Source organism: Phyllobates terribilis, unplaced genomic scaffold (assembly GCF_046119375.1).
Source record: "Phyllobates terribilis strain yellow unplaced genomic scaffold, ASM4611937v1 Scaffold_6__1_contigs__length_29720123, whole genome shotgun sequence".
NCBI lineage: Eukaryota > Metazoa > Chordata > Amphibia > Anura > Dendrobatidae > Phyllobates > Phyllobates terribilis.
In genome coordinates, this window is record NW_027362766.1 from 28,383,353 (window position 1) to 28,406,526 (window position 23,174).

The window sequence follows — 23,174 nt, forward strand, 5'->3', positions numbered from 1 at the left end:
ATAGCTTCTTGTATATAGCACTCTTTAGTCATCAGAACTATATTCCTCCTTTATCCGCTCCACGGAACAGTGTCATTCCACCCTTTTAACTCCCTTAATGCCTGCTGTTCCCTTTTATTTAATTTCTTTGGAAATTCAGGGTAAACTAGGGATTCTACGTCCCTCACTACTAGGTCATGAAAAAGATCAATATTATTTACTGCTGAAATAGGGGGCATATAAGTGGAGGCTACACCTCCCTAAAAGGATTTTATTTCTATAATATTATGCACATTAAATTCCGCTTGTTCTACATTATTAATACTCAATAATAAGGCTACATCTTTACTGATGTGATAACTAGTAGATTCTCCAACCCTAAAACCTAAAGGACCCACAGTGCAGGGGACTTCTCCAGGTAAATGCTGAACATCGGTCACTGCTTGGGACGAGAAAGATTTAAATAAGTGGATTTCACGAACAGCTTTGAAAATAAGTTGCTATCGGAGAGAAAAGTGGAGTACATCAATATGATATTTTTTTCAATTACATCTTTTGAATAACTTTTTCATTGCTTTCTTCATGTCTTTATTTCTTAATGTATATAAAATTGGGTTTAAAGCTGGAGTTATGACAGTAAACATAATGGCAGCTGCTCTATCTTGACCGAAAGTGTCTTTTCTAGATGGTAGAGCATAAATAAAAATAGCTGCTCCATATTGAAGCGTAACAACAGTAAAATGACCGCTACATGTAGACAATGCTCGTTTTTGTCCTTGTGAGGTCTTTATTTTGACAAGAACTCTGATAATCAAGATGTAGAAAAGGATCGTTAACATTAAGGTTGTTATAGTTAGTGTTCCAGTAACTCTAGGAAGCAGTTTCAAATTAACAGATACATCTGTACAGGCCAAGTTAAGCAATGGTTTAAAATCACAGTAGAAATGTTTCACTATATTTGGCCCACAAAATGGAAGCCTAAAAGTCATTATGGTGTGCAACAATGCATGGAAGAACCCAAGAATCCAAGAACACAAGGTTAAACATAGACAGACTGTAGAACTCATAGTTATTGAGTATCTCAGAGGAAATGCAATAGCCATATATCTGTCATAGGACATTGCTGAAAATAATATAGCTTCTGTGCTACCCAAGAAGTGGAAGAATTGGACTTGTAGCATGCAACCATAAAATGAGATTATCTTCTTCTGAAACATAAGATCTGTGAGCATCTTAGGGACAACAGCCGATGAGTAACAGATGTCGAGGAAAGCCAGACTCCATAGGAAGAAATACATGGGTGTATGGAGAGAGAGATCAGAAACAACTATAACCATTATGGACATGTTTGCTATGATGGTTATTATGTATACTACCAGAAAACTGAAGAAAAGAATCACCTGAAGATCAGCCTCAACTTCTAGGCCAGCTAAGACAAAATAAGATACTGAAGTTAAATTATCTGAGTTCATTGTGAGTGGTATATTTGGAACCCAACATAGGAAAATCAAAACAGTCAATGCATTTTATAGACCCAATGTATTCTAAGAAAAATAATCCAATACTGATAAGCAAAACTTTTTAAATTTAAGTTCCCAACCTTCGGAAAATTTTTCCCAAAAATTAAATTAAGGGCGAATTGATTCACCATGAATCACAAGTACTCCAATTGCCGTTGCCCTGAAAAGACATGTAAAAAAACTCTGAGGTCTCTTATCACTGTATTCAATGCCTCTCCAGGTCTTTATTGCAAGCTCAACCTTAGTAATGTCAAACATATCAAAAATCAACATGCAGTGGGTACGGAAAGTATTCAGACCCCTTTAAATTTTTCACTCTTTGTTTCATTGCCGCCATTTGGTAAATTCTAAAAAGTTCATTTTTGTTTCTCATTAAAATCCACTCTGCACCCCATCAATTTTTAATTTTAACAATGATGTATTGAAATTCCTATTATTGTAAATCCAATCACCACTCCAAGGAGGCTGGTAAATGTGTCACAATGTGACTACACAGCAATAGTTATAGGACAGCCCAAAACTACAGGAGGGCTGTTACTGCAGTGGTCTCTTTAATTCTGTGGTCAATAAACGTCATAGCATCTTAGGGTAAAGAGAAACAGGGAGGGCTCCATCCATCACCACATTGGCACCCCAATGTGTCCATGACAGCCTGGAGTTTAAAAAAGCCTTACTGTCTGCCATGAGCATATTCCAATTAGCCAAATAGACTACTTGCCAGTGGATCACTGACAAGCTGTAATGCCTTGATAGGCATTACAGGTGGGTATACAATCAAAATATGATCAAATTATTGAATTTTGAAATCCTCCAATCTAAGTGGACTAAGAAAATATATTTTATTAAGGTTCATTTAAAAAAAATCTCGCAATAAAAATATCAACATTTTTTTCTCATTATTTTCTTATTCTGCAAGTATTTAAAAAAATAAATTAACATATGATGCATTCCTAATGATCTATAAAAAGCGAACACAACATAGTAAATGACGTAAAGCAAAAATGCATCAACACTAGCTTACTTTTTTTAATTCCGCTCCCAATTGTTAAAAATTATCTAAAGTTATTAAATAATTTTAACACTTTTTCAGCGCTAAGATTCCTTGGCTGACCTCTCAGTCTACAGTCTTCAACATTGTCCATTTCTTTGGCTTCTTTAAAAGAGCTTGAACAGCACTTATTAAAACCCCAATCTGCTTTGAAATCTTTGCCTGGGAGAGACCTTGCTGATGCAGTATAACTACCTGGTGAGGGGTTTTTGTGCTCAGTCTTGCTATAGAGTATGGCCTGTGACTTAAAATTGTCTTCCACAACCTCACCTTTGTAGCAGAGTTTGGTTGTTCCTCACCTAGTTTTAAGCCTCCTATTTCAACTAATGACTGTGTTTCAACCTACATATGAAAATGATCATTATTACGTGTGTTGAAGGCAAAGAGCGGACACACCAAATATTGATTTGATTTACATTTCTATTTTATTTATTCACTTTGCATTTTGTTAATTGATAAAAATAAACTATTAAATATATTTTTAAAGCATTCTTACTTTGCAGCATTTTTTCCGCAGCTGCCGAAAACTTATGTACTGCATATTGTAAGGGTCAAGTTTACAATGCAAAAGATGGCAGTTTTGCTATTTTTCTAAGAACCCCCTGACAAATAAAACTAGGAAAAGTTATTCAGAAAGTTATACTGTATATGCACCAAAACTGGGTGAGCAAAAAAAATAAACTCATGCTCTAAAAAAGGTTTATATATATAGCTCCATATAGCTTTCTGAATAATGGGATGCAAAAGTGTAAAAAAAAAAGTTGCTAAAATAGACCCAGTAATGAAAGTGGAGGAACCATTCGGATATAAAAATTGCCAATATTTAATTTATTTATCAATCTCTCTGTCATCTGACTTCGGAGTCCTGCCTCCATTTTTGAGTTTTCTATATGTAAGAGGTTTTGGTGATATCCTTAGAGGCTTTGCACCAATCTTTGTATAGAAAGTTATTTTGTCTATCTATTTGCAATATTAAATACATTTAAATGACACTAAATACTATAATACATTTTACTACCATCTATGAGGCAATATTCCTGTTCACGTACCTTATGTTTATCCTTAAATTCATAAGTTGTAGCCTAAACAAAAACATTAAGTCTTTATTAAAAACTCAGTCAAGTCTGATTTCCTCCTTACAAGTTGCTGGAAGAGGCTTTTAAGGCTTTTGGCTTGAAACATTTATTGAGCTGAGTGCATTTTTTTCTATATCATAATTAACAGTGTGTCTCAATGGATATGGTCTACAAAGGGAATCTGCAGATTGTCCAGCATTAGGGAAATACATTATTTACCACTGCTAAGAGGAATATGAGGAAAAAAAAAAAAACAATATCAAACAAATGTAAAAGTCATAGGTCAGAAGAATGAGTTTAATGGGTCTATAGTTAGCAGTCATTAGTTTGTCAATAAGGACATTATCTGTCAATAGTTTTTATGATCTTCCTGTTCATGATTATTTACTCAGACAGTTATTCCAAACTTGTCTAATTATCTAGTTGCGGGTGCAAATAAATCTGCTCATCCATTCTGTTGTCCACGAAAGTGATATGTGGACACTAGTGTTCAGCGAGCACTAAAATGCTCGGGTGCTCGAAGCTCGGGCCGAGCTCACCGTGATACTCGGGTGCTCGACCCGAGCAACGAGCCCAATGTTAGTCTATGGGAGACCCGAGCATTTTTGCGGCGGCACCCCCGGCAGTCTGTAGAAAGCCTAAAAAGTGCCGAAAACGATAGTAACAGTGCTCAAATGACATGGGGACAGCATGGGGATCGCCCCAGGAAGCATTTATGACCCCCAGGTCACTGCTGTCAACAACGTGGTCAGAGGTATTAAGCCACTTTTACGGCCTTACAATAAAACGTTCAAAAACGAAACTAAAACTGTTTTCCTGTGAAATATGTTAAGGAACATCCTTTCCAGGGTAAAGACTTGTGTATAAGGTAAAATAAATAACCAAAAACAAAAATACTCCTCCACACCTTGGGCTATGTTCACAAGTAGCATTCTTTATGCATGTTGGCACTTTTGTATTGCTTTCAACCGTGACAAATGCATTCACCGGGAAATGTCATTTTAACATTTTACAACCTTACCTGGCCATGTGCTGTGTGACACATGCATACAGTGCTGAAAAGACATGGGAACAGCATAGGTAAGACCCCTGGAAGCATCTCTGACTCCCAGGTCACGGCCTAAAAGTGTGCCCATCAGAAGTGATCCTTGCCGCATCAGAAGATGCAGACTTGCAACTATCCCCGTACAAGTCCTTGTCCCAGGGCAGTGTTCCATTGTACTTCCCTCATTCCTTGCAATGCAAGCGCAAGTATGCAGCCTGCCACCCACCCACCCGCAGGCTGCAATACCATACTGCTTGCTTACTTGGACTTGAAATTGGGCCTTTTAGGCATGTGGAGGAGGAATGTGGCCACCACGTCATGGCTGCGTCGGCGGCCTGGTGTCCATACTCGGTCCCCAGCCGAGTAATGTCCCCCATCTTTGTCCCCATCTTGTCGTAATATTCCATACTGGGCCCCATATTGTCATAATGTCACATACCGGTCCTCATAATGTAGATATATTCTAATCTTGTAGTAATGCCCCATCCTGGTCCCCATCTTGTTGTAATGTCCCCATCTTGTTGTAATGTCCCCATCCTGGTCCCCCTCTTGTAGTAATGTCCCCAGCCTGGTCCCCATCTTTTAGGACTGTCCCCAGCCTGGTCCCAATCTTTTAGGGCTGTCCCCAGCCTGGTCCCCATCTTTTAGGACTGTCCCCAGCCTGGTCCCCATGTTTTAGGACTGTCCCCAGCCTGGTCCCCATCTTTTAGGACTGTCCCCAGCCTGGTCCCCATCTTTTAGGACTGTCCCCAGCCTGGTCCCTATCTTTTACGACTGTCCCCAGCCTGGTCCCCATCTTTTAGGACTGTCCCCAGCCTGGTCCCCATGTTTTAGGACTGTCCCCAGCCTGGTCCCCATCTTTTAGGACTGTCCCCAGCCTGGTCCCCATGTTTTAGGACTGTCCCCAGCCTGGTCCCCATGTTTTAGGACTGTCCCCAGCCTGGTCCCCATATTTTAGGACTGTCCCCAGCCTGGTCCCCATCTTTTAGGACTGTCCCCAGCCTGGTCCCCATCTTGGAGGACTGTCCCTTGTGCCGTTCTACACATACAAGAGAAAAAAAAAGATTCTTCTCACCTGTCCTCTGTTCCCTCAGCATCCTTTCTGCACTTGTGGCCCGCAGGCACCATAAACTCCGATCACGACCCGGTCCAGGTGCTGCCAGCAGCTGCGCTTCAGTTCAGTGTATTGCCGCGCAGAGACCGGCTCTCTGCACAGCAATACCAGTGCCAGCCACCGGCCTATCAGAGGCCAGCAGCTGACCTCCGCACATGGCAGTGACGTCATACGCCGCTGCGCTGGGACACAGATGTCAGCTGCTGGCCTCTAGTAGGCCAGCGGCTGCCACTGGTATTGCTGTGCAGAGAGCCGGTCTCTGCACGGCAATACACTGAACTGAAACGCAGCCGCCAGCAGCTCCTGGACCAGGCCGCGATTGGGGTCTATGGTGTATGCGGGCCGCATGAAGCAGCCTGAAGGGCCGCATGTGGCCCGCGGGCCGCGTGTTTGAGACCCCTAGCCTAGAGCATGACAACTCAATGACTTAAGTTGTACATATAGAAACTTGTGACTCTTGACCATAATGAGACCTCTTGTGTATTCCATTGACATATGAGACAGAGTATGAGTTATGCTTGGTTAATCTGAAAAAAATAAAAATAAAAAGCATTTCTTCCTTTTACAGGATGTTCCACCAATGTTCAATTAGGTTGAGATGTGTGGAGTTCAGTGCACCCTTGGCATGGCCAAAAGCTTTGTGCGCCCCCTCACTTTGTATACTGAGCACTGAGATATCTTGATTGAGTGCTGCCTGATATCTGCAGCCGAGCTCACGTATTTTATTGCTGACTTTCATTGTTGGCTGATGCCAGCAGTACAATACCAAGCAACTGACAAAGACACTGTGTGAACGCGGCTGCAGTGTGGGTGTGGAACAGTATGCTTATCCACTTCCTGACGCAACAAATTTTGTTTTTCTCCCTTCTTATTTCGAGGGCCATAACCATCCTTTCCGTACACATAGACATATGAGGGCTTGTTTTTTTGCAGGATGACTTTTGTTTTGAATGATGCCATTCATTTTACCACACTATGAATGAGAAACTGGCAAGAAAAAATTCCAATTGCTGCGAAATTGCAAAAAAACACACAATTCTGACATTGTTTTTGGTTTTGTTTTTTACGTTATTCATTGTTTGATAAAAATGACTTGACATTATTCTCCAGGTCAGTATGATTACAGCAATATCCAACTTGTCCAGGTTTTTTTCATTTTAATGGTGGAAATTTTTTTTGAAAATAAATGTATTTTGTTTGACACCATTTTCTGAGACCTGTAACTTTTTATGTTGATGGAGGCTTGTTGTCGGTGAAGCTTGTTTTTCACATGGTGAATTGGTATTTTTATTGATATAACTTTAGGGTAAAACATTATGATTGCATCTTATTGCATTTTTTGCAGCATTGTGGTGACCCCCAAAAAATGCAATTTGGGAGTAATTAACTTTATATTTTCATATAGATCAGATCAGACTTTTATGGATACAGCAATACTACTTTTTTATTATTTTTTTTCATATCTTTATTGTATTTATTAAAACTTTTTTTGTTTACTTTTTACCTTGTTTTCTAGTCCCCTTAGGGCACATGAACCTATGAATCTTTGATTACTTTTAACATATACAGCAATACCTGAGTATGGCTGTATGTAGCAAAAATCACGTTCTCTTTTGAAGTCCAGTCATAGGCTAGGTTTCAACAGAATACCATGAGGGTAGACTTGGAGATCATCAGCAGACCCCCAGCTTCCATATCAACCCATCAGCACCTTGTGGTCTCAAGATAGGCGGAGAGCTGGGCTTTTGTTACAGCGTTCCTCCTATACCACTTGGCTTCAATGCCACTGTCAGAGATTGACAGCAGTGTTTAAAAGGTTAACCATAGCGTCAGAGCTTGGCTCCTACCTGTGCATCACCGCCATCGGATGAGGCTAGCCCCATCTCTGAGCCCTGTTGATACATTTGCTCCTGACTTTTGCCATGCATGTATGGCAGATGTCTGAAAGGGGTTAAAAAAATCTAGAAAAAAAAATCAATTACTAAATTTTTAATGAAGCCTTTGATTACAGTGAAAATTGAAAAGCACAAGTATAGATCTCCGTGCAGTATGAAGTAAAATGATTGCATTGTAGCGGGACTTGAAGGCGTCCCACAAACAAAGTACATTTTAATCCATAGATAATGGAATAAAAATAAGTTCCACAATTGGATGTGTTGAAAAATTGTTCCTATGCTGATACAATCATATAAATGTGCCCCTGCTGTGTACTGTGTATTGTCTGTGTCTGACCATGCAGGAACATGGTCTGATCATACCACATCTCCTGGGCAAGGGAAGAAGCAAAAGAGTATACAGACAGGACAGCCGGGATCACAGCTGATTATTTCTGTAGGTAAAACATTTCCATGCTTGTTTATAAACAATTAGCTATTGAACCCGTTCTACGCCCGGGTGGCGAGCATTTTTATTGGTACATTTCCGGCTCCATTTTTTTTCAAGACGCTGTGTCTGCGAATTCGCATAGACAGAGTCTTCATTAAAATGGTGCCGGATAGCGCGATATGCGCATGCTGTGACTCCGGCACCATTTTATTGAAGTAATGTATTACAACGTCAACATAGCAGTGTGCACATGGAAGCCATAGGGGTAATGGCGATGGGCGGTGCATGCGCACTGCTATGTTGACTCTTTAGTACATTACTTAAATAAAATAGCGCGAAGTTAGTGCATGCACATTCTGTGCTATCCGGAACCATTTTATTGAAGACAATGTATTTGCAAACTCGCAGACACAATGTCTTAAAAAACAGCGGTAAACAGCGCGTCCCCTGTAACTGTGCACTTGGCACAGACTGACACTGGCTCTACATTGAAGCCGGCTGTCAGTCAAGGCCAGGGTTTCAGCGGCTGCTCTGTATTCTCAAAGCAATGACTGAACTGGCACCGGGCAGACCCCATGACTGAAACCGAATGCTCCCCCATCCTGGTGTATGCTCTCCTCCCATCCTGGTATATGCTCCCCTCCATCCTGGTATATGCTCCCTCATCCGGGACCCCTATATGGTATATGCTCTTCCAGATATTGAGAAAAACATGCATGCATAGTGTATGTGTCTTTTTATATAGTGTATGTAAACTTCTGGTTTCAACTGTATATGCGCTGCCATCCTGGTCCCTCATTCCGGTACATGCTCACCCTCATCCTAGTAGATAGTTCTCTTATCCGGGTCCCCCATCCTGGTATATGGTCCCCTTATCCTGGTCGCCCATCCTGGTATATGCTCTCCCATCCTGGTATATGCTCCCCCATGTGGGTTCCCCATCCTGGTATATGCTCCCCCATCCTGGTATATTCTCCCCCATCCCAGTATATTTTCCTCACATCCTAGTATATGCTCCATTATCTGTGTCTGCCATCCTGATCCCCCATTCTGGTATATGCCCCCCCTTCTTGGTATATGGTCCCCTTATCCGGCTCCCCCATCCTGGCATATGCTCCCCCATGATGGTATAAGCTCCCCCATCCGCGTCCGCCATCCTGGTATATGCTCTGCTATCCTGGTCCACCATCATAGTATATGCTCTGACATCCTGGTCCCCCATTCTGGTACATGCTCCCCCCATCCTGGTATATGGCCCCCTTATCTGCCTGCCCCATCCTGGTATATGCTCCCCCATCTGGGTCTCCCATCCTGGAATATGCTCCCCCATCCTGGCATATGCTCCCTCATTTGGGTCCCCCATCCTATTCCCCCATCCAGGTATGAGCTCCCCAATCCTAGTATATGCTCTGCCATCCTGGATTATGCTCTCCCATCCTGGACCATGCTCCCCCATCCTGGTATATGCTCCCCCATCTAGGTCACTCATCCTGGTACATGCTCCCCCATCCTGGTCCCCCCAACCTGGTATATCCTCCCCCATCCTGGACCATGCTCCCCCATCCTGGTATATGCTTTCCCATCCTGGTATATGCTTCTCCATCCTGGACCATGCTTTCCCATCCTGGTATATGCTCCCCCATCCTGGTCCTCCATCCTGGTATATGCTCCCTCGTCTTGGACCATGCTACCCCATCCTGGTTCACCCTCCTAGTATATGCTCCCCCATCCTGTCCCCCCATCCTGGTATATGCTCCCCCATCCTGCTCCCCCATCCTGGACCATGCTCCCTCATTCTGGTCCCCCATCATGGTATATGCTCTCCCATCCTGCTCCCCCATCCTCGTATATGCTCCTTTATCCTGCTCCCCCGTCCTGGTCCCCCATTCTGCCTGCTCTGCTGTTTTCCATCCATACAAAAAAACAAAAAAAACACTCCTACTCACCTTTTCCCCTCTCCCTTGTAGCACGTCCTCAATCTCTGGCAAGGCCGGAGTTTGCACCTGTGCATAGTGCGATCTCCAGCGCCATTTTGTTGAAGACAAATTTTCACACAGTGTCTTCAACAAAATGGCGCTGGATATCGCGCTATGCGCAGGTGTGAACTTCGGCGCCACATTCCTCCAGCCTCGCCAGAGATTGAGGTATGTGTCCTAATAGCGCCGGAGATGGCGGTTTGCGGTCAGCACTCACGCATACTGCCATCTCCAGTACCACAGTCCTTCATCCTCATCCTCCTCCCTCTCACCTGTAGTGGCTGATCTGTTCTTCTATCTCTGGCCAGGCTGCGCAAGCGCATTGTCTTTTATGATTTATTTTGAAATTAATGTAGAAATAAAGGAATGAAATTAATAAACATTTTTTGATCTCGACACACTTAATAAGGTCAAGTAAATTTCAGAAACCAGCACTACGCATACAACTCCTACCTCTTTAGGGAGTCCTGGACTGTGAGTCAGCTGCACGGCTTTCTCAGGTCACAGGTGCAGCACCACCAAAAATAAGTCCTCATGAGTGAAGCAACATAGAGATGAACAGGTGGCACACTATGTGTGGTAAAATTCTTCAGCTTTATTCACGCAATCTTTCAAGCAAGGATGCGGGTCATGGATCAGACGTTAGGATGACGACCATTTCGCATGACAAGCATGCTTCCACGGATTCAGGTATGAGGCAGTGTGGGAAGGAAAGATATAGTAGATATAGTATACTTTGACAAAGTATCTCACACCATCCTTATTGAAAAAATGAGCAAGTATGGATTGGACAAGGCAACTGTTAGGTGGATTCATAACTGGCTTAGTGATCGGACTCAAAGGGTGGTCGTAAATGGCTTCACATCCAGTTGGATAAATGTCTTAAGTGGGGTAAAACAGGGCTCTGTCCTGGGACCTGTATTGTTCAACATCTTTATCAATGATTTAGATGAAGGAATTGAGGGTAAACTGATTAAATTTGCTGATGACACAAAGCTAGGAGGGATAGCTAACACTAGAGAAGAGAGAGAGAGGATTCAAAAAGACCTAAATAAACTGGAGCAGTGGGCAGTAACTAACAGAATGGTTTTTAACAGGGAAAAATGTAAAGTACTACATCTGGGCAATAAAAATGAAAAAAGCATATACAGAATGGGAGGAATAGAGCTAAGCAACAGTACATGTGAAAAAGACTTAGGTATACTAATAGATCATAGTCTGAACATGAGTCAACAGTGTGATGCAGCAGCAAAAAAGGCAAATACAATTCTGGGATGTATTAACAGAATCATACAGTCTAGATCACGTGAAGTCATTATCGCACTTTACTCCTCTTTGGTCAGACCTCATCTGGAATACTGCGTCCAGTTTTGGGCACCACATTTTAAAAAAGACATTGACAAACAGGAGCAAGTTCAGAGAAGAGCGACCAGAATGGTGACCGGTCTGCAAACCATGTCCTATGAGGAACAGTTTCAGGATTTGGGAATGTTTAGCTTGCAAAAAAGAAGACTGAGAGGAGACTTAATAGCTGTATACAAATATGTCAAGGGCTGTCACATTGTAGAAGGATCATCTTTATTCTCATTTGCACAAGGAAAGACTAGAAGCAATGGGATGAAACTGAATGGGAGGAGACACAGATTAGATATTAGAAAAAACTTTTTGACAGTTAGGGTGATCAACGAGTGGAACAGGTGGCCACGAGAGGTGGTGAGTTCCCCTTCAATGGACGTCTTCAAACAGAGGCTGGACAGACATCTGTCTGCGATGATTTAGTGAATCCTGCTTTGAGCAGGGGGTTGGACCAGATGACCAAGGAGGTCCCTACAAACTCTACCATTCTTTGATTCTATGATTAAGGAAATGCACCTAAAAACAAGCTCCACTCCACTTGACGTCATAATGACACACCAATAACATACAAAGGAAACCATTAAAACAAATGAAAAGTGAAATTTAAAATTACAGTTATCGGAATACCGCAATATCCAATTTTTCATTTAAACCTGGCGGGCCCTGCGCACCAGAACGGATTATCCACCTGGCTTCTCTGCGAAGGAGGATTTTATTTAGGTTACCACCCTGAATAGGTAAAGAAACTTTTTCCGAACCTGCAAACTGCAAGGCTTCTGTGTTCTCTAAGCCTTATGAATAGTGGCCGGATTATTTTGCCTATATTATGCCTGCCACATGGGCACAGAAGGATGTATACTACGTATTGCATTCTACAGGTTATCAGGTCCGTGACCCGATGGCTGATCCCCCCAAAATAAATAGGATTATGATTTAAATGAACACTGCATAAGTGGCACGAGCCACATCTATAGTTTCCTCTCACATTACATTTATTAATCCAGCTAGAGGAGGGTTTTATGATACGGTTTTGACCAAATTATCCTTAAGGCTGGGGCCACGTCTATATGTTATGAGAGGTTTCTATGTTATTATATTCTGGAGATCCCTATCAGAATGGAGAATATGCCAGTTTTTAATGATAGATGAACTGATTATATTATCCATGGGATAATGTGATTGTTATTTTAATGTCTAAAAAACATAATTCTGAGCCCCTGAAAATAGATGTAAAGAACATATTCATGTTATTTTTATCATTAAGGAAGTCTACAAATTCCTGAAACTTTCTTTCATTCCCCGCTCATACAATGAGTATGTCATCGACATAGCATGGGAACATCTTCAAATATTTCAAATAAGGGTTTTCAGGGGAGTATATGTATTTTTCTTCCAAAACAGGTAAAAACAAATTTGCAATGGCACAAGCTGCTGGTGTGCCCATTGCGGTACCAGTACATTGGAGGTACCCCTTTCCAGGAATTTAAAGGAATTGTGCGTCTAAATGAAGTCAATCGATTCACAGACAAATTATATGAAATCCTCATTTTTGTCTGTGTGGGAAAGAATATTGCGCAACAACTCGATGCTGAGACGGTGTGAAATTCTCATATATAAACTTTCCACATTGACAGAGGCCAATTTCAAGTCTCCCTGCCACTCAAAATCTCTTAAGGATCTCAAAAATGACCCAGTATCCTTAACATAGGAGCGTACATCTCTCAGTAAGGGTTGTAATAACCAATCAACATACTTCGATAAGGGTTCTGTCAGCAATCCAATCCTTGCAATGATGGGATGACCAGGTGGTTTTGACATAGACTTGTGGACCTTGGGGATGAAATACCAATACGCTCTCAGTGGGAATTCAGGAAGTAATTTCTCAGCTTTTTTACATGCGAGGATACCTTTTTGTACCTGTCTGCTCAGAAACGACCTCAATTTGGTTTTAGGGTTATTCTCTGCGTGATCTACGGGACATTCACATGTAATTAAATGAATATAACATCCTAGATTATTTTATGTCTACTGATTAATCACTTTTACAAGTATTTACACCTTCCTGTTATTTCATTTTAAGGAAAAGAAAAATTCTTATATCAAAAAAGGAATGTTAAAAATTACATAAAATATGCGTGATGCACAGGACTCAGAGAAATGAGCTTGAAGCTTATTACTTGCTTTAGTTCATTACTTCTGTGATTTGAAGAAGCTTTTCACAGCCATATTCAGCCTTGGACTGCAATGATAGTTTTTCTTGATATTGCTTGAACCTTTTTTAAAAAATTCCTAAATATACACTTAAAAAATGACTAATTGTGAATGTGATGCACGGGACATTTTGTGTGTGATGCACGGGACATTTTTTTCCCTTCAGTTGTCACACTACCTACATGAGACATTTCATGTATGATGGATGAGAAATTTTATCTTCATCAGTTGTCGTCTGCCTATATGGTTATATTGTTATTTTATTTTCCATATTGCAACTGATTAACTATTTTTTTGGGAGGAAATCTGAACAAAGAGGAAAGTTTCAGGTGGATAACTAACTAAGGGCACCATTAGGGCTAAAACACACTGGCGAATTGTGTTCCGATTTTCGATCAGAAATTCGGACCGAATTTCGGCGCACTATCGGACACCATTGAAACCTATGGGTTTCAAGGGGGTTAAGGCTAAAACGAATTCTGTACACTGCCCTGTGTGTGTCAGAATTTTGCATCATTAATTAACAATGCATGCGAATTTCTGTGAAGAATAGCTCCCCATTCAAACCCATGTGTTTGAATGGGGTTAAACAGAGTTCAAAGTTGGAAAAGTGTCCCAATTCCAGGGATTAAGTCCATGCATATACTTAAAGCTGCTCCAAATAAATGTTTGCTTGCTTTTAAGAATGCTCTTAGCCCTGGAGTAGAAATGAATGCAGCTAGTTCAGCCTGCTATACAACAGGTGACTGGGTCATAGTCAAGTATGATGGGAAACTCTGTCCTGGTGGAAGAATGGGAAGAGTAGAGAATGAATATGAGATATCCATCATGGTACAAGCAGGTAAAACTACCTACTGGAAATGGCCAGTGAAGGCTGATATGTTACTTTACTCAGTAGGACAAATTCTAAAGAAAACAACAACTCCAGTCCTGGTGAACTCAAGAGGACAGTACAAGTCTGAAGATAATGTGCTTTGAGCCGTGATGCACGGGACACATGATATATTGTTTTTTGTTTCTCAGTGGACCGTATGGGAATTATTTCAATTATATTATCTTAGTTATTACTCTGTTTTGAACGTGTATTTCAATATTTAATAATATGTATGTACTTTTTATTTGCACAAGAAGAAAAAAATGAAGATTTTGCGTGATGCACGGGACAATGAAATGTGGAATTTAAAGTATAGTCTCAAGTGTTCAAGAATGCAACTACCCATTCTTTCATGTGTGCAATTTGTAGTGAACTGATTTGTCTTTCATCATAACTAAATAGAGTTAAATGCAACTGATAGTTATTGGGTGGAACTTGTTTCAAAATAAGATACTTTTGTGTGTTTTTTTCCTATTAAGAAACATTCAAGTTTACAAAGCGAATTCTAAGACAATCTGCTCAATATTTATGTGGCTATAGTTTTTTCCATTAATTTAGAGTGTGTTCTTTCTAGGAAGAATGAAAATTCAATCTCTAACACAAATTTGAAATTTGACACCATGGTTTCACTTTCCAGAGAATTGCCCTTTATATCTGCTGGTGGGATCCTGTGAGAGAGGGTATATGTATTAACATCTGCTAGTTGCCACATAGCTTCTTGTATATAGCACTATTTAGTCATCAGAACTATATTCCTCCTTTATCCGCTCCACGGAACAGTGTCATTCCACCCTTTTAACTCCCTTAATGCCTGCTGTTCCCTTTTATTTAATTTCTTTGGAAATTCAGGGTAAACTAGGGATTCTACGTCCCTCACTACTAGGTCATGAAAAAGATCAATATTATTTACTGCTGAAATAGGGGGCATATACAGTAAGTGGAGGCTACACCTCCCTAAAAGGATTTTATTTCTATATTATTATGCACATTAAATTCCCCTTGTTCTACATTATTAATACTCAATAATAAGGCTACATCTTTACTGATGTGATAACTAGTAGATTCTCCAACCCTAAAACCTAAAGGACCCACAGTGCAGGGGACTTCTCCAGGTAAATGCTGAACATCGGTCACTGCTTGGGACGAGAAAGATTTAAATAAGTGGATTTCACGAACAGCTTTGAAAATAAGTTGCTATCGGAGAGAAAAGTGGAGTACATCAATATGATATTTTTTTCAATTACATCTTTTGAATAACTTTTTCATTGCTTTCTTCATGTCTTTATTTCTTAATGTATATAAAATTGGGTTTAAAGCTGGAGTTATGACAGTAAACATAATGGCAGCTGCTCTATCTTGACCGAAAGTGTCTTTTCTAGATGGTAGAGCATAAATAAAAATAGCTGCTCCATATTGAAGCGTAACAACAGTAAAATGACCGCTACATGTAGACAATGCTCGTTTTTGTCCTTGTGAGGTCTTTATTTTGACAAGAACTCTGATAATCAAGATGTAGAAAAGGATCGTTAACATTAAGGTTGTTATAGTTAGTGTTCCAGTAACTCTAGGAAGCAGTTTCAAATTAACAGATACATCTGTACAGGCCAAGTTAAGCAATGGTTTAAAATCACAGTAGAAATGTTTCACTATATTTGGCCCACAAAATGGAAGCCTAAAAGTCATTATGGTGTGCAACAATGCATGGAAGAACCCAAAAATCCAAGAACACAAGGTTAAACATAGACAGACTGTAGAACTCATAGTTATTGAGTATCTCAGAGGAAATGCAATAGCCATATATCTGTCATAGGACATTGCTGAAAATAATATAGCTTCTGTGCTACCCAAGAAGTGGAAGAATTGGACTTGTAGCATGCAACCTTAAAATGAGATTATCTTCTTCTGAAACATAAGATCTGTGAGCATCTTAGGGACAACAGCCGATGAGTAACAGATGTCGAGGAAAGCCAGACTCCATAGGAAGAAATACATGGGTGTATGGAGAGAGAGATCAGAAACAACTATAACCATTATGGACATGTTTGCTATGATGGTTATTATGTATACTACCAGAAAACTGAAGAAAAGAATCACCTGAAGATCAGCCTCAACTTCTAGACCAGCTAAGACAAAATAAGACACTGAAGTTAAATTATCTGAGTTCATTGTGAGTGGTATATTTGGAACCCAACATAGGAAAATCAAAACAGTCAATGCATTTTATAGACCCAATGTATTCTAAGAAAAATAATCCAATACTGATAAGCAAAACTTTTTAAATTTAAGTTCCCAACCTTCGGAAAATTTTTCCCAAAAATTAAATTAAGGGCGAATTGATTCACCATGAATCACAAGTACTCCAATTGCCGTTGCCCTGAAAAGACATGTAAAAAAACTCTGAGGTCTCTTATCACTGTATTCAATGCCTCTCCAGGTCTTTATTGCAAACTCAACCTTAGTAATGTCAAACATATCAAAAATCAACATGCAGTGGGTACGGAAAGTATTCAGACCCCTTTAAATTTTTCACTCTTTGTTTCATTGCCGCCATTTGGTAAATTCTAAAAAGTTCATTTTTGTTTCTCATTAAAATCCACTTTGCACCCCATCAATTTTTAATTTTAACAATGATGTATTGAAATTCCTATTATTGTAAATCCAATCACCACTCCAAGGAGGCTGGTAAATGTGTCACAATGTGACTACACAGCAATAGTTATAGGACAGCCCAAAACTACAGGAGGGCTGTTACTGCAGTGGTCTCTTTAATTCTGTGGTCAATAAACATCATAGCATCTTAGGGTAAAGAGAAACAGGGAGGGCTCCATCCATCACTGCATTGGCACCCCAATGTGTCCATGACAGCCTGGAGTTTAAAAAAGCCTTACTGTCTGCCATGAGCATATTCCAATTAGCCAAATAGACTACTTGCCAGTGGATCACTGACAAGCTGTAATGCCTTGATAGGCATTACAGGTGGGTATACAATCAAAATATGATCAAATTATTGAATTTTGAAATCCTCCAATCTAAGTGGACTAAGAAAATATATTTTATTAAGGTTCATTTAAAAAAAATCTCGCAATAAAAATATCAACATTTTTTTCTCATTATTTTCTTATTCTGCAAGTATTTAAAAAAATAAATTAACATATGATGCATTCCTAATGATCTATAAAAAGCGAACACAACATAGTAAATGACGTAAAGCAAAAATGCATCAACACTAGCTTACTTTTTTTAATTCCGCTCCCAATTGTTAAAAATTATCTAAAGTTATTAAATAATTTTAACACTTTTTCAGCGCTAAGATTCCTTGGCTGACCTCTCAGTCTACAGTCTTCAACATTGTCCATTTCTTTGGCTTCTTTAAAAGAGCTTGAACAGCACTTATTAAAACCCCAATCTGCTTTGAAATCTTTGCCTGGGAGAGACCTTGCTGATGCAGTATAACTACCTGGTGAGGGGTTTTTGTGCTCAGTCTTGCTATAGAGTATGGCCTGTGACTTAAAATTGTCTTCCACAACCTCACCTTTGTAGCAGAGTTTGGTTGTTCCTCACCTAGTTTTAAGCCTCCTATTTCAACTAATGACTGTGTTTCAACCTACATATGAAAATGATCATTATTACGTGTGTTGAAGGCAAAGAGCGGACACACCAAATATTGATTTGATTTACATTTCTATTTTATTTATTCACTTTGCATTTTGTTAATTGATAAAAATAAACTATTAAATATATTTTTAAAGCATTCTTACTTTGCAGCATTTTTTCCGCAGTTGCCGAAAACTTATGTACTGCATATTGTAAGGGTCAAGTTTACAATGCAAAAGATGTCAGTTTTGCTATTTTTCTAAGAACCCCCTGACAAATAAAACTAGGAAAAGTTATTCAGAAAGTTATACTGTATATGCACCAAAACTGGGTGAGCAAAAAAAATAAACTCATGCTCTAAAAAAGGTTTATATATATAGCTCCATATAGCTTTCTGAATAATGGGATGCAAAAGTGTAAAAAAAAAAGTTGCTAAAATAGACCCAGTAATGAAAGTGGAGGAACCATTCGGATATAAAAATTGCCAATATTTAATTTATTTATCAATCTCTCTGTCATCTGACTTCGGAGTCCTGCCTCCATTTTTGAGTTTTCTATATGTAAGAGGTTTTGGTGACATCCTTAGAGGCTTTGCACCAATCTTTGTATAGAAAGTTATTTTGTCTATCTATTTGCAATATTAAATACATTTAAATGACACTAAATACTATAATACATTTTACTACCATCTATGAGGCAATATTCCTGTTCACGTACCTTATGTTTATCCTTAAATTCATAAGTTGTAGCCTAAACAAAAACATTAAGTCTTTATTAAAAACTCAGTCAAGTCTGATTTCCTCCTTACAAGTTGCTGGAAGAGGCTTTTAAGGCTTTTGGCTTGAAACATTTATTGAGCTGAGTGCATTTTTTTCTATATGATAATTAACAGTGTGTCTCAATGGATATGGTCTACAAAGGGAATCTGCAGATTGTCCAGCATTAGGGAAATACATTATTTACCACTGCTAAGAGGAATATGAGGGAAAAAAAAAAAACAATATCAAACAAATGTAAAAGTCATAGGTCAGAAGAATGAGTTTAATGGGTCTATAGTTAGCAGTCATTAGTTTGTCAATAAGGACATTATCTGTCAATAGTTTTTATGATCTTCCTGTTCATGATTATTTACTCAGACAGTTATTCCAAACTTGTCTAATTATCTAGTTGCGGGTGCAAATAAATCTGCTCATCCATTCTGTTGTCCACGAAAGTGATATGTGGACACTAGTGTTCAGCGAGCACTAAAATGCTCGGGTGCTCGAAGCTCGGGCCGAGCTCACCGTGATACTCGGGTGCTCGACCCGAGCAACGAGCCCAATGTTAGTCTATGGGAGACCCGAGCATTTTTGCGGCGGCACCCCCGGCAGTCTGTAGAAAGCCTAAAAAGTGCCGAAAACGATAGTAACAGTGCTCAAATGACATGGGGACAGCATGGGGATCGCCCCAGGAAGCATTTATGACCCCCAGGTCACTGCTGTCAACAACGTGGTCAGAGGTATTAAGCCACTTTTACGGGCTCACAATAAAACGTTCAAAAACGAAACTAAAACTGTTTTCCTGTGAAATATGTTAAGGAACATCCTTTCCAGGGTAAAGACTTGTGTATAAGGTAAAATAAATAACCAAAAACAAAAATACTCCTCCACACCTTGGGCTATGTTCACAAGTAGCATTCTTTATGCATGTTGGCATTTTTGTATTGCTTTCAACCGTGACAAATGCATTCACCGGGAAATGTCATTTTAACATTTTACAACCTTACCTGGCCATGTGCTGTGTGACACATGCATACAGTGCTGAAAAGACATGGGAACAGCATAGGTAAGACCCCTGGAAGCATCTCTGACTCCCAGGTCACGGCCTAAAAGTGTGCCCATCAGAAGTGATCCTTGCCGCATCAGAAGATGCAGACTTGCAACTATCCCCGTACAAGTCCTTGTCCCAGGGCAGTGTTCCATTGTACTTCCCTCATTCCTTGCAATGCAAGCGCAAGTATGCAGCCTGCCACCCACCCACCCGCAGGCTGCAATACCATACTGCTTGCTTACTTGGATTTGAAATTGGGCCTTTTAGGCATGTGGAGGAGGAATGTGGCCACCACGTCATGGCTGCGTCGGCGGCCTGGTGTCCATACTCGGTCCCCAGCCGAGTAATGTCCCCCATCTTTGTCCCCATCTTGTCGTAATATTCCATACTGGGCCCCATATTGTCATAATGTCACATACCGGTCCTCATAATGTAGATATATTCTAATCTTGTAGTAATGCCCCATCCTGGTCCCCATCTTGTTGTAATGTCCCCATCCTGGTCCCCCTCTTGTAGTAATGTCCCCAGCCTGGTCCCCATCTTTTAGGACTGTCCCCAGCCTGGTCCCAATCTTTTAGGGCTGTCCCCAGCCTGGTCCCCATCTTTTAGGACTGTCCCCAGCCTGGTCCCCATGTTTTAGGACTGTCCCCAGCCTGGTCCCCATCTTTTAGGACTGTCCCCAGCCTGGTCCCCATCTTTTAGGACTGTCCCCAGCCTGGTCCCTATCTTTTACGACTGTCCCCAGCCTGGTCCCCATCTTTTAGGACTGTCCCCAGCCTGGTCCCCATGTTTTAGGACTGTCCCCAGCCTGGTCCCCATCTTTTAGGACTGTCCCCAGCCTGGTCCCCATGTTTTAGGACTGTCCCCAGCCTGGTCCCCATGTTTTAGGACTGTCCCCAGCCTGGTCCCCATATTTTAGGACTGTCCCTAGCCTGGTCCCCATCTTTTAGGACTGTCCCCAGCCTGGTCCCCATCTTGGAGGACTGTACCTTGTGCCGTTCTACACATACAAGAGAAAAAAAAAGATTCTTCTCACCTGTCCTCTGTTCCCTCAGCATCCTTTCTGCACTTGTGGCCCGCAGGCACCATAAACTCCGATCACGACCCGGTCCAGGTGCTGCCAGCAGCTGCGCTTCAGTTCAGTGTATTGCCGCGCAGAGACCGGCTCTCTGCACAGCAATACCAGTGCCAGCCACCGGCCTATCAGAGGCCAGCAGCTGACCTCCGCACATGGCAGTGACGTCATACGCCGCTGCGCTGGGACACAGATGTCAGCTGCTGGCCTCTAGTAGGCCAGCGGCTGCCACTGGTATTGCTGTGCAGAGAGCCGGTCTCTGCACGGCAATACACTGAACTGAAACGCAGCCGCCAGCAGCTCCTGGACCAGGCCGCGATTGGGGTCTATGGTGTATGCGGGCCGCATGAAGCAGCCTGAAGGGCCGCATGTGGCCCGCGGGCCGCGTGTTTGAGACCCCTAGCCTAGAGCATGACAACTCAATGACTTAAGTTGTACATATAGAAACTTGTGACTCTTGACCATAATGAGACCTCTTGTGTATTCCATTGACATATGAGACAGAGTATGAGTTATGCTTGGTTAATCTGAAAAAAATAAAAATAAAAATCATTTCTTCCTTTTACAGGATGTTCCACCAATGTTCAATTAGGTTGAGATGTGTGGAGTTCAGTGCACCCTTGGCATGGCCAAAAGCTTTGTGCGCCCCCTCACTTTGTATACTGAGCACTGAGATATCTTGATTGAGTGCTGCCTGATATCTGCAGCCGAGCTCACGTATTTTATTGCTGACTTTCATTGTTGGCTGATGCCAGCAGTACAATACCAAGCAACTGACAAAGACACTGTGTGAACGCGGCTGCAGTGTGGGTGTGGAACAGTATGCTTATCCACTTCCTGACGCAACAAATTTTGTTTTTCTCCCTTCTTATTTCGAGGGCCATAACCATCCTTTCCGTACACATAGACATATGAGGGCTTGTTTTTTTGCAGGATGACTTTTGTTTTGAATGATGCCATTCATTTTACCACACTATGAATGAGAAACTGGCAAGAAAAAATTCCAATTGCTGCGAAATTGCAAAAAAACACACAATTCTGACATTGTTTTTGGTTTTGTTTTTTACGTTATTCATTGTTTGATAAAAATGACTTGACATTATTCTCCAGGTCAGTATGATTACAGCAATATCCAACTTGTCCAGGTTTTTTTCATTTTAAAGGTGGAAATTTTTTTTGAAAATAAATGTATTTTGTTTGACACCATTTTCTGAGACCTGTAACTTTTTATGTTGATGGAGGCTTGTTGTCGGTGAAGCTTGTTTTTCACATGGTGAATTGGTATTTTTATTGATATAACTTTAGGGTAAAACATTATGATTGCATCTTATTGCATTTTTTGCAGCATTGTGGTGACCCCCAAAAAATGCAATTTGGGAGTAATTAACTTTATATTTTCATATAGATCAGATCAGACTTTTATGGATACAGCAATACTACTTTTTTATTATTTTTTTTCATATCTTTATTGTATTTATTAAAACTTTTTTTGTTTACTTTTTACCTTGTTTTCTAGTCCCCTTAGGGCACATGAACCTATGAATATTTGATTACTTTTAACATATACAGCAATACCTGAGTATGGCTGTATGTAGCAAAAATCACGTTCTCTTTTGAAGTCCAGTCATAGGCTAGGTTTCAACAGAATACCATGAGGGTAGACTTGGAGATCATCAGCAGACCCCCAGCTTCCATATCAACCCATCAGCACCTTGTGGTCTCAAGATAGGCGGAGAGCTGGGCTTTTGTTACAGCGTTCCTCCTATACCACTTGGCTTCAATGCCACTGTCAGAGATTGACAGCAGTGTTTAAAAGGTTAACCATAGCGTCAGAGCTTGACTCCTACCTGTGCATCACCGCCATCGGATGAGGCTAGCCCCATCTCTGAGCCCTGTTGATACATTTGCTCCTGACTTTTGCCATGCATGTATGGCAGATGTCTGAAAGGGGTTAAAAAAATCTAGAAAAAAAAATCAATTACTAAATTTTTAATGAAGCCTTTGATTACAGTGAAAATTGAAAAGCACAAGTATAGATCTCCGTGCAGTATGAAGTAAAATGATTGCATTGTAGCGGGACTTGAAGGCGTCCCACAAACAAAGTACATTTTAATCCATAGATAATGGAATAAAAATAAGTTCCACAATTGGATGTGTTAAAAAATTGTTCCT

At 40.7% G+C, this 23,174-nt stretch overlaps 1 protein-coding gene and 1 pseudogene across 1 annotated transcript; both read right to left on the reverse strand.

Annotated features, from left to right (window-relative positions):
* Positions 1-521: 521 nt before the first annotated feature.
* LOC141152650 (olfactory receptor 12D1-like) lies at positions 522-1,451 on the reverse strand. Its single transcript, XM_073637209.1, has one exon. It carries the CDS (start codon positions 1,449-1,451, stop codon positions 522-524), a length of 930 nt encoding a protein of 309 aa, XP_073493310.1.
* A 14,309-nt stretch (positions 1,452-15,760) lies between these two features.
* LOC141152651 (olfactory receptor 12D1-like) lies at positions 15,761-16,690 on the reverse strand (annotated as a pseudogene).
* Between the last annotated feature and the right edge of the window lie 6,484 nt (positions 16,691-23,174).